This window comes from Schistocerca cancellata, chromosome 4 (assembly GCF_023864275.1).
Source record: "Schistocerca cancellata isolate TAMUIC-IGC-003103 chromosome 4, iqSchCanc2.1, whole genome shotgun sequence".
Classification (NCBI taxonomy): Eukaryota; Metazoa; Arthropoda; class Insecta; order Orthoptera; family Acrididae; genus Schistocerca; species Schistocerca cancellata.
Genome location: NC_064629.1, coordinates 304,535,061 through 304,547,274, shown reverse-complemented (window position 1 = coordinate 304,547,274; position 12,214 = coordinate 304,535,061). Strand labels below are relative to the sequence as shown.

At 40.2% G+C, this 12,214-nt stretch overlaps 1 protein-coding gene across 1 annotated transcript in view; it reads left to right on the top strand.

Moving 5' to 3' along the window:
* LOC126184181 (E3 ubiquitin-protein ligase Rnf220-like) overlaps window positions 1-6,389 on the top strand; it is a 658,132-nt gene extending 651,743 nt beyond the window's left edge. Inside the window, exon 10 of the mRNA XM_049926549.1 lies at window positions 4,012-6,389. Within this exon, the coding sequence (XP_049782506.1) occupies window positions 4,012-4,083 (72 nt within the window). The 3' untranslated portion in view covers window positions 4,084-6,389. The remainder of the gene's footprint in view (window positions 1-4,011) is intronic.
* The last annotated feature ends 5,825 nt before the right edge of the window (window positions 6,390-12,214 follow it).

Sequence of the window (12,214 nt, the reverse complement as noted above, 5' to 3'; positions counted from 1 at the left end):
ATTCTTATGCAGCTGTCTCCCGGACGCTAAGCGACAAATTAAAGACATCGTTCTCTCCTTCGTCCCTTATCCTAGTTATATAATGAACCATTCACTGACTGGGAGTACCTTCAAGCTCTTGCCTTGTCTTACAGTATAGCCCTAGTCCCAGATTCCATTCAAAATGAGGTGATCCAGCACCTGGCTGTTACTCAGTCATCAGGGTCTTCAACTGTATTTGGCTAGACAGGGTCTTCACTTCTTAATAGCGAAATAGTATCATCGTTATAATCCTTAATTCGGGCAAAAACAAATATCTGTTGACAATTATGGCCGATTAGCCTTATTAATGTGCCCTGCAAACTGCATGAAATGATGGTTACCCGCCGTTTATACTGGATTCTCGAATCTTGGGGCTTTTTGTCCCGCTATCTGTGTGGCTTCCAGGAGTGACAATCTATAACCAACTGTCTGCTTACACCATACTGCAGTATTTCTTGACCTACATAAGGCATACGACACTGCCTGGCGCCATGACATTTTCTTATCCTCCATGGCTGGGTTTCAAGCGGTTTGTATCCCAGGGAACGAAATGGCTTACGATATGGACAGAGGTGTGATTACTCGCCCCCATTCACTTTGACAATCCCAGGTGCGGATTTGCAGGTACAACTATAACACCTCTGCTCACTAGCAGATGGATACTGCCTTCTCCAATAAACCCTGCGCTATCAAGGAGACGACCGGTGCATGACACTCTTTCTTCCCTTATTCCTGGAAGGAATACACCGTTATATGTCGCCTCCGCATCAGTCATACTAGATGGACCCATAGTTTTATTTTGCATACCGAGCCGTCCCTACATTGTGGGTGTGGAGGCTTACTGACAGTTGCTCATATCCTGGTTGAATGCCCCCTCCTTATGGCTCTTTGTGCTAAGCATTTTCCTCAGAATTCTTTGTCTGTCGTATTAGCAGATGACTCATGGACAGTTGAAATGCTTTTCCGTTTTCTCCTTGACTGTGATTTTTACTCTCAGGTAAAACGTTTTAAACTACCTTCAGGAGAGGGGCCAGTTGGTTTGCGCTGGGGACGTGTCCTGCAACATTATGTCTCGTGGGGACCCTTGACCCTGTCTCCTTTGCATGCTGCATCTGTCCTCTCTCAATCTGTTTTAGTTGCTTTTGGAACGTACGCCTCTTTTTCTGCCGCACCCTGCTCTTCGTTTTAGGAATAGCCCTCTGTTGATTCGTGGTGCTGCTGTCGTCCTGTTAAATGCTCTGTCTGTGATGGATCAGGGATGAGATGGTTGTGGGAGGGCATGCTCAATTCGCATGCAGAGCCACAGCGGACACTCATGTGCAACCGTAACTATTGCTCTCTTCTAGTTTTATTATTGACAGGCCAACTGATGTCCATTACATTTTTAGCGCTGCCCCTCTTCACCAGAAGGCATTCATTACTCTTTAGTTCTCTCCCCCCCTTAATCGGGTTGGCGGAGGTGCACAGCGGGTGGTGTACCTTTGTTCATGACTGAGCCGTAGGAGACCACATGTTTGCTCTGACCTACGTACCTGTCGAATCCATACTCTTTTACTCTTTGTAAATCGCTTTCTCAGCTCTGGCATCAGTAGTGTCTTCAGTGCCTCGCTCTTACCACTCCTCCGTAGTGTCCTCGTCCAGGTTCATTCCTGGTGAACGTCACTGCCTCCGGATGAATGAACTCTTGACTAAGGGACTGATGACTTCGCTTCTAAGTGCCTTACCCCCGTCAACCAACCAACCAGTAACTTCCACATTATGACAGGACACGCACACAGGCATTACTTGAGTAAAAGATGTGAAGAAATTGCCGTCCTACAACTATGCATTTAGCGATATGGCATTATGTTTGACTACTAAAAGTATTAAAAACGACAAAGAGTACTGGAAAGATCAGTATTCGGCTACGCAAAGAAAGACAGAAAGAAAGCAGTAGATGTCAGACGTACAACAAAGGTCAGTGACCTAATGTAAGAGTAAATACCTTGAAATAGCAATGGGCTGGTCACATCGCTCGAAGAAGAGATGGCAGATGGTAAAAAAAAAAAAAAAAAAAAAAAAAAAAATCCTAGATTGGAGCCCAATTTACCAAAAAAGACAGAGGGGAAGACCACAGCACAGATGGGACAGCGTCTCAAGAAAGAAAGCTCGATTCAATTGGCAACAGGAAACTCAAGATCTGCAGAAATGGAAGAACCTGCTGGAATTCTACATTGCACCCCGACTCAGAAATGACACATCACCAAATGACTGAATTGGATGATGATATATAGAGTGTCCCAGGGGAAATGGTCAGTATACCGGGACATGACAGGAACGATCGTTCGAAGCATTAGTGTAGTCAATTGAACAAGTGCTCATGGCTCCTAAGGTATGCATTTTTGAGGTTACGTTCACTAGATTATTTTGCTTTGTATGGGCGTTCTTGCCATATCCCTGAATATTCCCCCAGGGACATTTCATCCCTCCCTCTCTCACCCCCCCCCCCCTACCCCAGGGGAAGTAAGGATGAAAAGTTGGATATAGGACACTTGCGATGTATCAAGCTGGGAAGCAACCTCAAATCGGTATACAAAAGCCACATAAGCTACAGCGGATGCTACACACGCGAGATTTTGAATATTCTCTCGCTCTCTTAGGCCGCCCGCTTAGTTGGCTCTTTCATTAACATTAATTTAAGTTTTTCCGTGAGAATGATGAAAAGAGGAAAGACTTTTGTAAACATTATGTAAAAACTAATTACGTTTACCACTCCATCTAAACTTCTCCCTTACAAGCATACGAGCTTCGTAGTTAAGAGGACAGACAAACAAAATGATTTAATAGTTAATTTTATGCTGTTAAAATTCACAATATTTTGAAGAAAAATTTACACAGACGTCAATTTGGCATGTTGTAAATGCAAGAAGGAGTTTTTAATGTTCAGTATTGATTTTGGCCAAAATACCGTGCAGGGCGGGTGCGGTGTAGCTTAGGTGACTTTTGTAGGCGAATTCGAGGCCGTTTCCCTTGTATACTCAACTGTCCTATATCAGTTTTTTCGTCTAGACTTCGCCTACATCACTGTGGTACGTTGTAAACAATTATCATTTACATGCTGTATATTTAATCTGCCAGTACCTAGAAGCAGCGTGCTTTCGTGACACGTAAGTTGTAATGCAAAACCAACAAATACGACACTTTAGTTTTAGTAAGTTATATTACACTGTATGTCTACTGCTCGGTTCGGCATATAATAGAGACATATTGGTTCTCGTTTAGTAACACCTTGCCGAAATCCGACTAGATGCAGTGCATTATACACGCACGTAAGTGCTTCGCAAAATGAAATTTCACGTAGTGTCTGAAAACTCGCCCCACTCCATGAACACAATAATTCGTCCTAAGTGAGAACGCTTACTGACGGATATGGCACTTCGATACGTCGGCGTCAAACAGTCCCCTCGACCAAATTCCGAGGCTGGTTTCTTTTACAAACGGAAAAAAATTTCTGGGCTTCGCTCTGTTGTCGCAGGTCTTAGACTTGTGTGACTGTTAACAGTAGCTCGTAGTAAATAGTAGCTCCAGTGACTGTAAAATTCTTAGGAAAACCAAATCTGAAAATAAAATGTGTTTGTTGCTGGCTGTCATTGTACGAATGCTTAGATACGGTGTGACTAGAGACGGTAGTTCTGAGTGTCCTGTATGTTTTTATCGCATTTATTTTGGACGTTTTACTCGATGGAATCCTTTCAGTTAAAAGCGCGTTGTAGCCTGATATGAGTCTTACCGAGGGCCGAAAAAGGTGTTTCAACACAGTTTTTATGTTTCAGTATGAGTCACATATTCGGTCTTTCGTATTTTTAGTAGTAAACAAATAAGAATAAGAAAATAAAGCTTATGACTTAAAGGAAATAAACGGTGTATATATCGTTAATTTATTTTTTGTACAGAATTACTGAAAATATTGAGGAAACAGTAATTAATATGTTTTGTCGGTGTTTGTTTCAGGGTGCAAAGAAGCTGTGTCCTCAGTGCAATATGATAACATCACCATCGGACCTGCGGAGGATTTACATGTGATCGCCCCTAGCTGATACTCTGGCGACCGCCATCCATTTTGTTGAAGAAGTAACTCCAGTGGAAACACGTGCTACATCTCTCTGAAGTGGAACATCCCTTGGCTTTCTTCGGTTTGCGACATAGCGTATTTATGAAACTACGGACTGATGGATTTGTTGGTGCACTGCAGAGAGATGAAGCTTTTATTTGCGGATAGCTGCAACTTCACAGCACAGTTGGAAGATTTTTGTGTCAATGCGTTGCTTGTACGAAGGTGAGTTGCAGCTACGGCTTGTGAGTTACGGCGTCAAGAATGAATACACGAGTCAAAGCGACGTTCTTTGACTGGCTTGCAAGAGACATAGGCAGTAGTGCCGTCAATCGTGATAAGCTGCATTTTACTTCAGTCGATTTTGAAGTAACTGCCATTCGTAAGATTTGACAATGTGCGTGAAAGCTCAGTGTCGTACGTACAATGGCTAACGATTTAGGGAGGAAACGAGTGCATCGCAATTATGCAAGACTGTTGTTAAACTCAAGAACAGAAGCGTCATCTGTGTGAGCGTGTGGTTTCTCGCCGTTAACTGGAGGCGCACCTGATCGATTGCGGACGGGACAGAAGATCCGAGTGGGCAAGTTGGAAATTACTGTGTGGGAGCTGTGCCAGCCCCTCTTGTATTCGTATTTGTTGAGACAGTTGGTCTGCTCTCTGTAATGAGACGACGAGATTCCGCAGATCGTGAACCTTCTCCGGCTTTGTGAGGATCTTAAAAAGTCTGAGCTCAACGAATTAAATAGCAATACTGATTCGCGACTCGCATTTGACAAATCACCACAGAAGCCTCCCACTAAGGCCGCGCGCACAAATTTCATTTATAAACCTCTCTTTATTTAACCACTGCAAAATGTGTTTTGGCTTCAATCGTCCTTCGTCTCATAAATGTTTGTGTGGCCATCCTACTGACGTAGTGTACATGCACATTCCCGAATAATACTGACTGAAGCAGTGTAGCGTTACCCGATCTTGTTGACGAATATGTATGGCAGATTCACCGTATGTATTTGTCACATTTTACGTTCTCTGTGTATATTAAGTCTGTGAGGCCCTTACCACAGTCTGACAGAAAATGGTTTTAATTATGCAAAACACGTACCGGTATTTTTAACGAATTCACGATTGGTATAATTGTTCTAGAAACGTTAATTACCTCTCGTCAGTGACTGTTGTCGAAAGATTAACTGTCTGGCAGACTGCGCATCCCAGCTACATTTCTAAAATAAAAGTTGATTTTTATTATAAAGTGAACTTTCTTACCAAAATAAAACTATACCAATTAATAATGAGAAAATATTTACAACGTGACAACCCTCAGTTATAGGTCCCATATCCTATCACTTTTGCAAAATATATAACTTACAGTAAACACCTTGCCGAACGCCCATGTACAGTGTCGAATAATATGCCAAATAGCAACCTTGATGAGGCTTGAATAGCAGAGCACCATCTGAAAGCAGACGGCTATGGACCGATTGTATTAGATAGAATTCCGTCTAGAAAATTACCCGATATGAATCTTGTAACTCAACCCCACTTCCTGCTCACGTAGTCTGCTTTTATTGTTACTGACAAAGCAGTTTCGAAACGCCCTTAATTATCAGTCTACGTGTGCTGGCTATTGTGTATCCGAAAAGTCCATGAAGATAAAACTGTGGACCCAGAGAGCTGCTTTAGTGCTTAGCGGTACACTGCTGCTCCTTTCGGTGGCACCAGAGTTACTACACACATTTTCCAGGGTAGTTCTTTGATTCACAACTTGAATATTTCTGTTTAAAAAATTGGTTTTTCTTGGTAATAGTCCATCGCAGACAATCGGCTGCGGGAATGTGTAAGTCGGATCCTTCCATCAGAAGCAGTTTGTCAATTAAAAAGTAAATTCCAAACTAACTGACGAAAACAGTTTTCAGTTGCTTCGACAGTTCTGGCCAAATGTAGATTTCATCTGATCGTTCTAATATCGTATCAGAGTACCCTATAAAATTTACATAGGAAATTAAATTCTGTTAACTTGATCTGCACAGTAATGGGGGAAACTTAACGTTGTAAATTCTGTATACACACAGAACCTTTTATTTAACACCTTGGTTCTACATATTAATTACAGAAATCTATGTACCGTTTACGAAACCACCAGTTTGACGTTTAAGTGTTGCAGTTAGATCAGAAAATCGTGGTTGCTCTAAAAGTAAGTTGGCGAAGTGAGAAGAAATTCAACTAACTGCGTTTAATTGCTTCCTATGCTGTCAGTATGCTAGCTCACTCGGTGAGAAAAATAAAGTCAGACTGCAGGAACGTCATGTCGAACTGAAAAATGTAAACATAAACAAACTGAATTGTTCGTGTAGGGATTCTGTGTGACTTAATGACTATATGTTAGGAATAGCCAGTAAAAAGTTTTGCTTCCCAGAAACTATGTCTTTCCATTATATGAAAAGTACGTGTCTCAGTGTGCGAGAAAACAACTCGTGCAGAATATAGGGACAGTAAAAATAACCTAGAGTCCCAAAGGTAACAGAATTAAGATTAACCTAAATCGGTGTGAACTGGAGATAAGACAAACCGAGTCTGCAGTGACGGCGGTTCGGGAGGAATATATCGATGGTAGCCAATAAAAACCCCGCAACTCCATATGTTGGTGAAAACGTCGTAATTCCAGTAACCAGTAACTCCATAATCAGAGAGAGATTTGAAAGTGTGGTAATTTCGCTAATCTGTCAATAACTAAGTTTCTACTATACAGTTACATATGAAGCAACTTTCTGTATCACTTTATATTATTTTTTAAGAAACCGTTTTTGCTTCTCTTGCAAAATTTAAAAAAAAAAATGGAGCCACGAGATTTTCGTTGCCTATTATCGATATGTACATGTGTGTGCGAACGCATAATCCTGCCTAAGATCAATTATACATTTTTGTTACATCAAAGGACTGATGCAGGATTTGAGTAGTGTGTCACCGACTTTTGAAAGCGCGTAGATAGGTATGATTCAAAAGCGAAAACTTCGAGATTAGTAGATGTGGATTGCTCGTGCCTCCCTGCCCTTCTACCGTAATACATTCCGAAGAAGACACGTTGGATCTGTCTGAAACCGCTTACATGGAACGTTGCAGACCACATGAGAACTAGTGTGGCTGAATCAAACCGTAATTATGAGACTGTCAGCGTGAGTTCTGTATGTGCGACACGACGGCATGTGTCTCTTTTGGCCAGAAAACATAATGTAGTGTTACTGGAGGAAACAACTCCTAATACGTAAAGGCGACTTCCAGTGGGATTAGGGAACTACGTTCGAACGCATAAACGCAGGGAAAACGTTTGAGAACATCTGTGTTTATGTTGCGTGTCCTCTGTCCTTATATAAAATGCCAGCAGTTGCACTAATATAGCAATCCACGAGTTTTGTTAAAGTAAATTTGGTCCATGTTTCTTTTACTGCTGTCGAAGTAGGGTTCTACAGGCCCGTCTGCTTAGAAGTACCCGGCAGGCATTCAGTTTGGCGGAATACTTTCTTGGAGAGGTTAACAATACTCTCTGTGACTCTGGCAGGGACCACGACCATTTTACGTACATTACGGAGCACCGAATATTTATCTGTAACCTGGGTGTGCTGTTTGTGTAATAGAATGCATGTTCACGTGTTAAATTATATGAAAATTTTCATCACATTAGTTAGATTTTGTTTCCTGGATGTCGTAACTGGCTATGACATGGCAGAAACTGTAAAGCTTTGGCAATTTCCACTCAGTACTAAAGCTAACTAGTTCTCGATATACCGTGCAACTTCCCTTTGTTGACTGTGTTGTAGTTTATTATACTCCCCATTCTTAGAAGAAGAAATTGAAAACAGTTCTTTTTAGTTGTAACCCAGTCCTACCGTCCTCCCTCAACTGAACATCAGCGACGTGGATTTTAAATTCTGACATTTCGAAATGAAACGCTTGTGTTGCAGTTCATTATACGTATTTCGTGATGAAGCAAACATTATTAAAAAAGGTTTGACATATTTTATGTGGCGCTAACGTTTTTTGTATCTAAGTACGAGTAGCAGCACCTTTCCAAGAATTATTTCTCCAGATTAAAAGGCAAGATTTAATTGGAATCGTCTGTGAAATTTGATGTAAAACGTGATTATTGTTAAAGAAACAGTAAATAGCGCGAACATCTGCGAATAAATATACTGTATATGGCCCCACCAGAAAGGCAATTTTCGTCATATATGTTGTTGTGGCAAGATTTCACGTTAATACAGAGATTTTTCCCGTTGTTTATATGGCCATTGGACACCTTACTGACGTAATATTCATGTGTGCCTGTTTACTAGTCCATGTAATGTTGTGGTTGAGATACCTCCTGTTACAGCATTAAACTGTAGTTTCCTTTCTGTTTTACAAGACAGCTTTAATGAAATATGTGCATAATATTACTCAACAAACTCACGTTTATAAGTCTGAACCTTGCAGTTGTATATTCTTTCACTTACTTTTACACAACAGTCATGTTGCATTGTCTCAGTAGAATCTTTTTGTGATTCACATATTTGTTTAAGTTCATGACACAAGGATAAAATGTCTATGTTCTCAATTCAAAATAATTTACTGTTTATGCAACTAGATTTAATTATCTCTGTCATTTTCATCTCAAGGACTTAACTCCAACCCGATGTTGGAGAAAATTTAAAATCGAACAGAAATCAGTATTTACCGATAACGAATTATTGTGGTATAATGTATTTGAATACCTTACAGCCAAGTGCCCATTTCTTCAATTTATATCTGTCAATACATAAAAATATGTGTGTGAAGTTCTACTAATGTCACAATCCAAGTTTCAGTTTGGCACAACCTTTTCTCATTGCAAAGTTGGTTCTGTATCTTGATAATTAATTCCTAAATACCGTAAATCACACAGTGTGGTATAATGGTGTATTTAATTCGTATTGCAAATATATAAATGTATACATACAGTCAACGCTACATGTTCGGTATCATATGCATTTTGCCCTAACGCCAAAACGGCAGATTAAGCTTACATATGTGTTGTGTCTTTAAAGCTATTATGACTAAATGCAGTAGCAAATTGTTTCCAGACCTGTAATAGAATAAATATTTGAAATATTAAAGCAGTTTTATCTCTTTGTTATTACCTTGCTGTTCTCCCCCCCCCCAAAAAAATCACTTAAAAATTGTTGTACCTTATGTCAAAGGGCTTGTCTAATGTATTTGGAAAAACTTAAACAGGTTAGCTGCAGTATTATTTCATACTCTGTGAGTGTATTTAATCAAAATTAATCCTGAAATTAATTTTTTAATTAATTTGTCTATTTATTGATTTAGTTTTATTTTTGCAGTTCAGTGCACAGCACAGCATGAAGTCGATTTCTGAAAGAGTGTTTCTTTTTGAGAATTGTGTTGAATTGGTATCTCAGGCTCATCTTCTCGTGAGAACCAAGATTCACACACCAAATTAGAATAGGCTTTCCACTCCAGTTTAATCTGGAAGTGGTTCAAGTTGTAGAAGTGTCTCATGTAGTGAAAAGGCTGTTAATAGATACTGATTTTGTGGGTTGTGATCTTTACGAAGCATCTTCAATCACTATTGTTGACTGAAATGCATCCACGTGGTCTTCTCCTTATGAACTGAATAAGAAGCTAAGCTGTGGTACACTAAACTGCTCAGTTTTGTGTTATACAAGGATGCAATATTTTGAGATATTATTCATCATATGATCTGTAAGAATAAGCTAGCTGCTCCCTTATGTGCCATTAGTGGCCAAAAATTAATCTCTTCTTCAATGCGGCAATTGATCAGATAAAACAAATATTGTTTGCTGCAACCTGAATGACTGTGCTAAAAATTTGGGGGAGAACATCTCAACCCTTTATTGTCAAGGAACAAGAATAAAGGTAACTGTTAATTGAAAATGAAATGAGCTGTTGAATAATTTCGTCTTTGTCACTGGTGCAAACTTCAATTATTGGAACTTAGTTTGCGGTTCTGTGCCCAAAACTTTAAGACACTGTAATGGGGAATCGGAATCTGGTTGTCTGTATAATCGTAAAGAACTGAGCAGTGTGGGATGTCATATTTTCAAGTCAACCAATTCATTCTGCAATGCGTTCTCAGTATCTTTTTCGTGTTCTGCAAGTGTTTAAGCTGCTAGAGACAATTGGACTAGGCATATGGTGAATAAAAAGAAGAGGAAGAAAAGTTTGGAATGGCTGCTGCCTGTGGAACCCAGTAGTTTCCTGTGGAGAAACACCAATTAGTCCATCAAAAACAAACTCATAATATGTTAATTTCAATACCTACATAAGAAATAAAGAATTTTGGAGATTAACCTCCTGTCAAGGTCATTAGAGATGGAGCCCCCATTGAAGTATGCAAGGCTGGGGAAGGAAATTGGGTGTGATCTTAGTGAAGGAAACGATTCCAGCGTCCACCTGAAGTTACTGGGGGAAATAATGAAGAACATAGATTTGCATGGCTGGACAGGGAACTGCACTGTAAGTCTTCCAAATACTAATCTAATCTCTTTAGTACTGTTTCAGCCTGCTTGAACTGTATCAGTGTTGTTTCGATGTATCAAAGCACTCTCATGTAAACACTGCATATTCTAGGTCTGTCACAAGCAGCAGTGATAAACTAACCCAATTCCTTTGAATTGGCAGAACGTTGTCCAGAATGACACAGACAAGTACAGTTCAACAACTAATCAGAACACTTACGTGTTTTTTGGTTAGATGTCATATTCGTAGATTATTGTTGTATGCACTTGCATGAAATATTTTCCAAAGACCGTTTGTAGCTGATGAATTCACCCTGTGCAACTATCGAGATATCGTATATCAAAGTAACTAGTTTTTATGGAAATGTGGTGTAATGGTGAAAGCAACATCACACATTTTGCTAAATTCAGAACGATTTTTCAACCGTACCTCCACCTCCCCCTCCGCCCTCGCCCTCGCCCTTCACCTGCCACAACAACACCACTTCATCGACGTGTTATATCCATTTAATTAGGACGTAGGGCGCGTTAAGTTTCTTCAACGAAACGATAAGCATTGGAAGGAGAGAGCGAAGATGTGCTCAACATTTGGAATATGAAGTGCTTTTCCCAACTAACAAGCACTTTTAACACAAAAGTCCGCTTTTTTTCTGGGCAAGGTGATGCGTTCTACCTGAGTGAAATCCTATGTATTATGTTAAAATTGCTCTCATTCTTTGACATTGATGCCCTTTAGTCAGCTACACGCTGTCCAACATTTCTGCAGTTAGTAAATTTCCTTGCCATGGGCCGAGTCTTGAGGGTCTTCAGAATGTAACTAATGACGTTTTTCAGCCACGAATTCCTTGAGGTGGGGTGATAGCTGGAAATCAAAGAGTGCCAAATATAGCGAATATTATAGATGTTCCAAAACTTCATTCACAAAGTCACTTAGTTTTTTCCATTACCAAAGCAGGCACTGGCACTTACTTTGTCTTCTAATTGATGCAGAAGACTCGTAAAATATACGCCAGTTATAGTTTCCTCTTTTGTAAGGCAGTAAATAAGAAGAATCCCTGCAGCCTCCCCGAAACCACAGTGTATAAGCCTCTAGCAGTTGAAATCGACTTCGGTACTTTTGATGCAAGACTAAAACCAGCCCCTCCCTTTTTCCCCTTCGCCTTCACACTGACTATGGTCGCTGTTTCGTTTCTTGTGCTAAGTAGTAGATTCACGTCTCACTCATTTGACAAATCGGAGCACTAAGTCACTTGGGGTCTTTTAACAACACTCCCAGAAATCGTAACCATATTTGGCGAACTAACGATCACAAAATTTCTCTGAATACTCCGTAGAGTGAAATATCCCGAGTGACATGCTAAGCTCTGATTAGGACGCTATCCGCCCATTGCCTTACTACTGTGAAGGAAAAGGGAGTATCCCAATTCCTGTATAGTCTGGAGCGTCTTCCAGAAAAAAAAAAAAAAAAACCCTCTCAGTGACTACTGCGGTCTGCCACACCGCAATTACATCACGTAAAATTATGTTCTGAATGAAGTATACATTACCTAACGGACTTGTCGAGGTGACTCATTGGTAAGATGCTGCA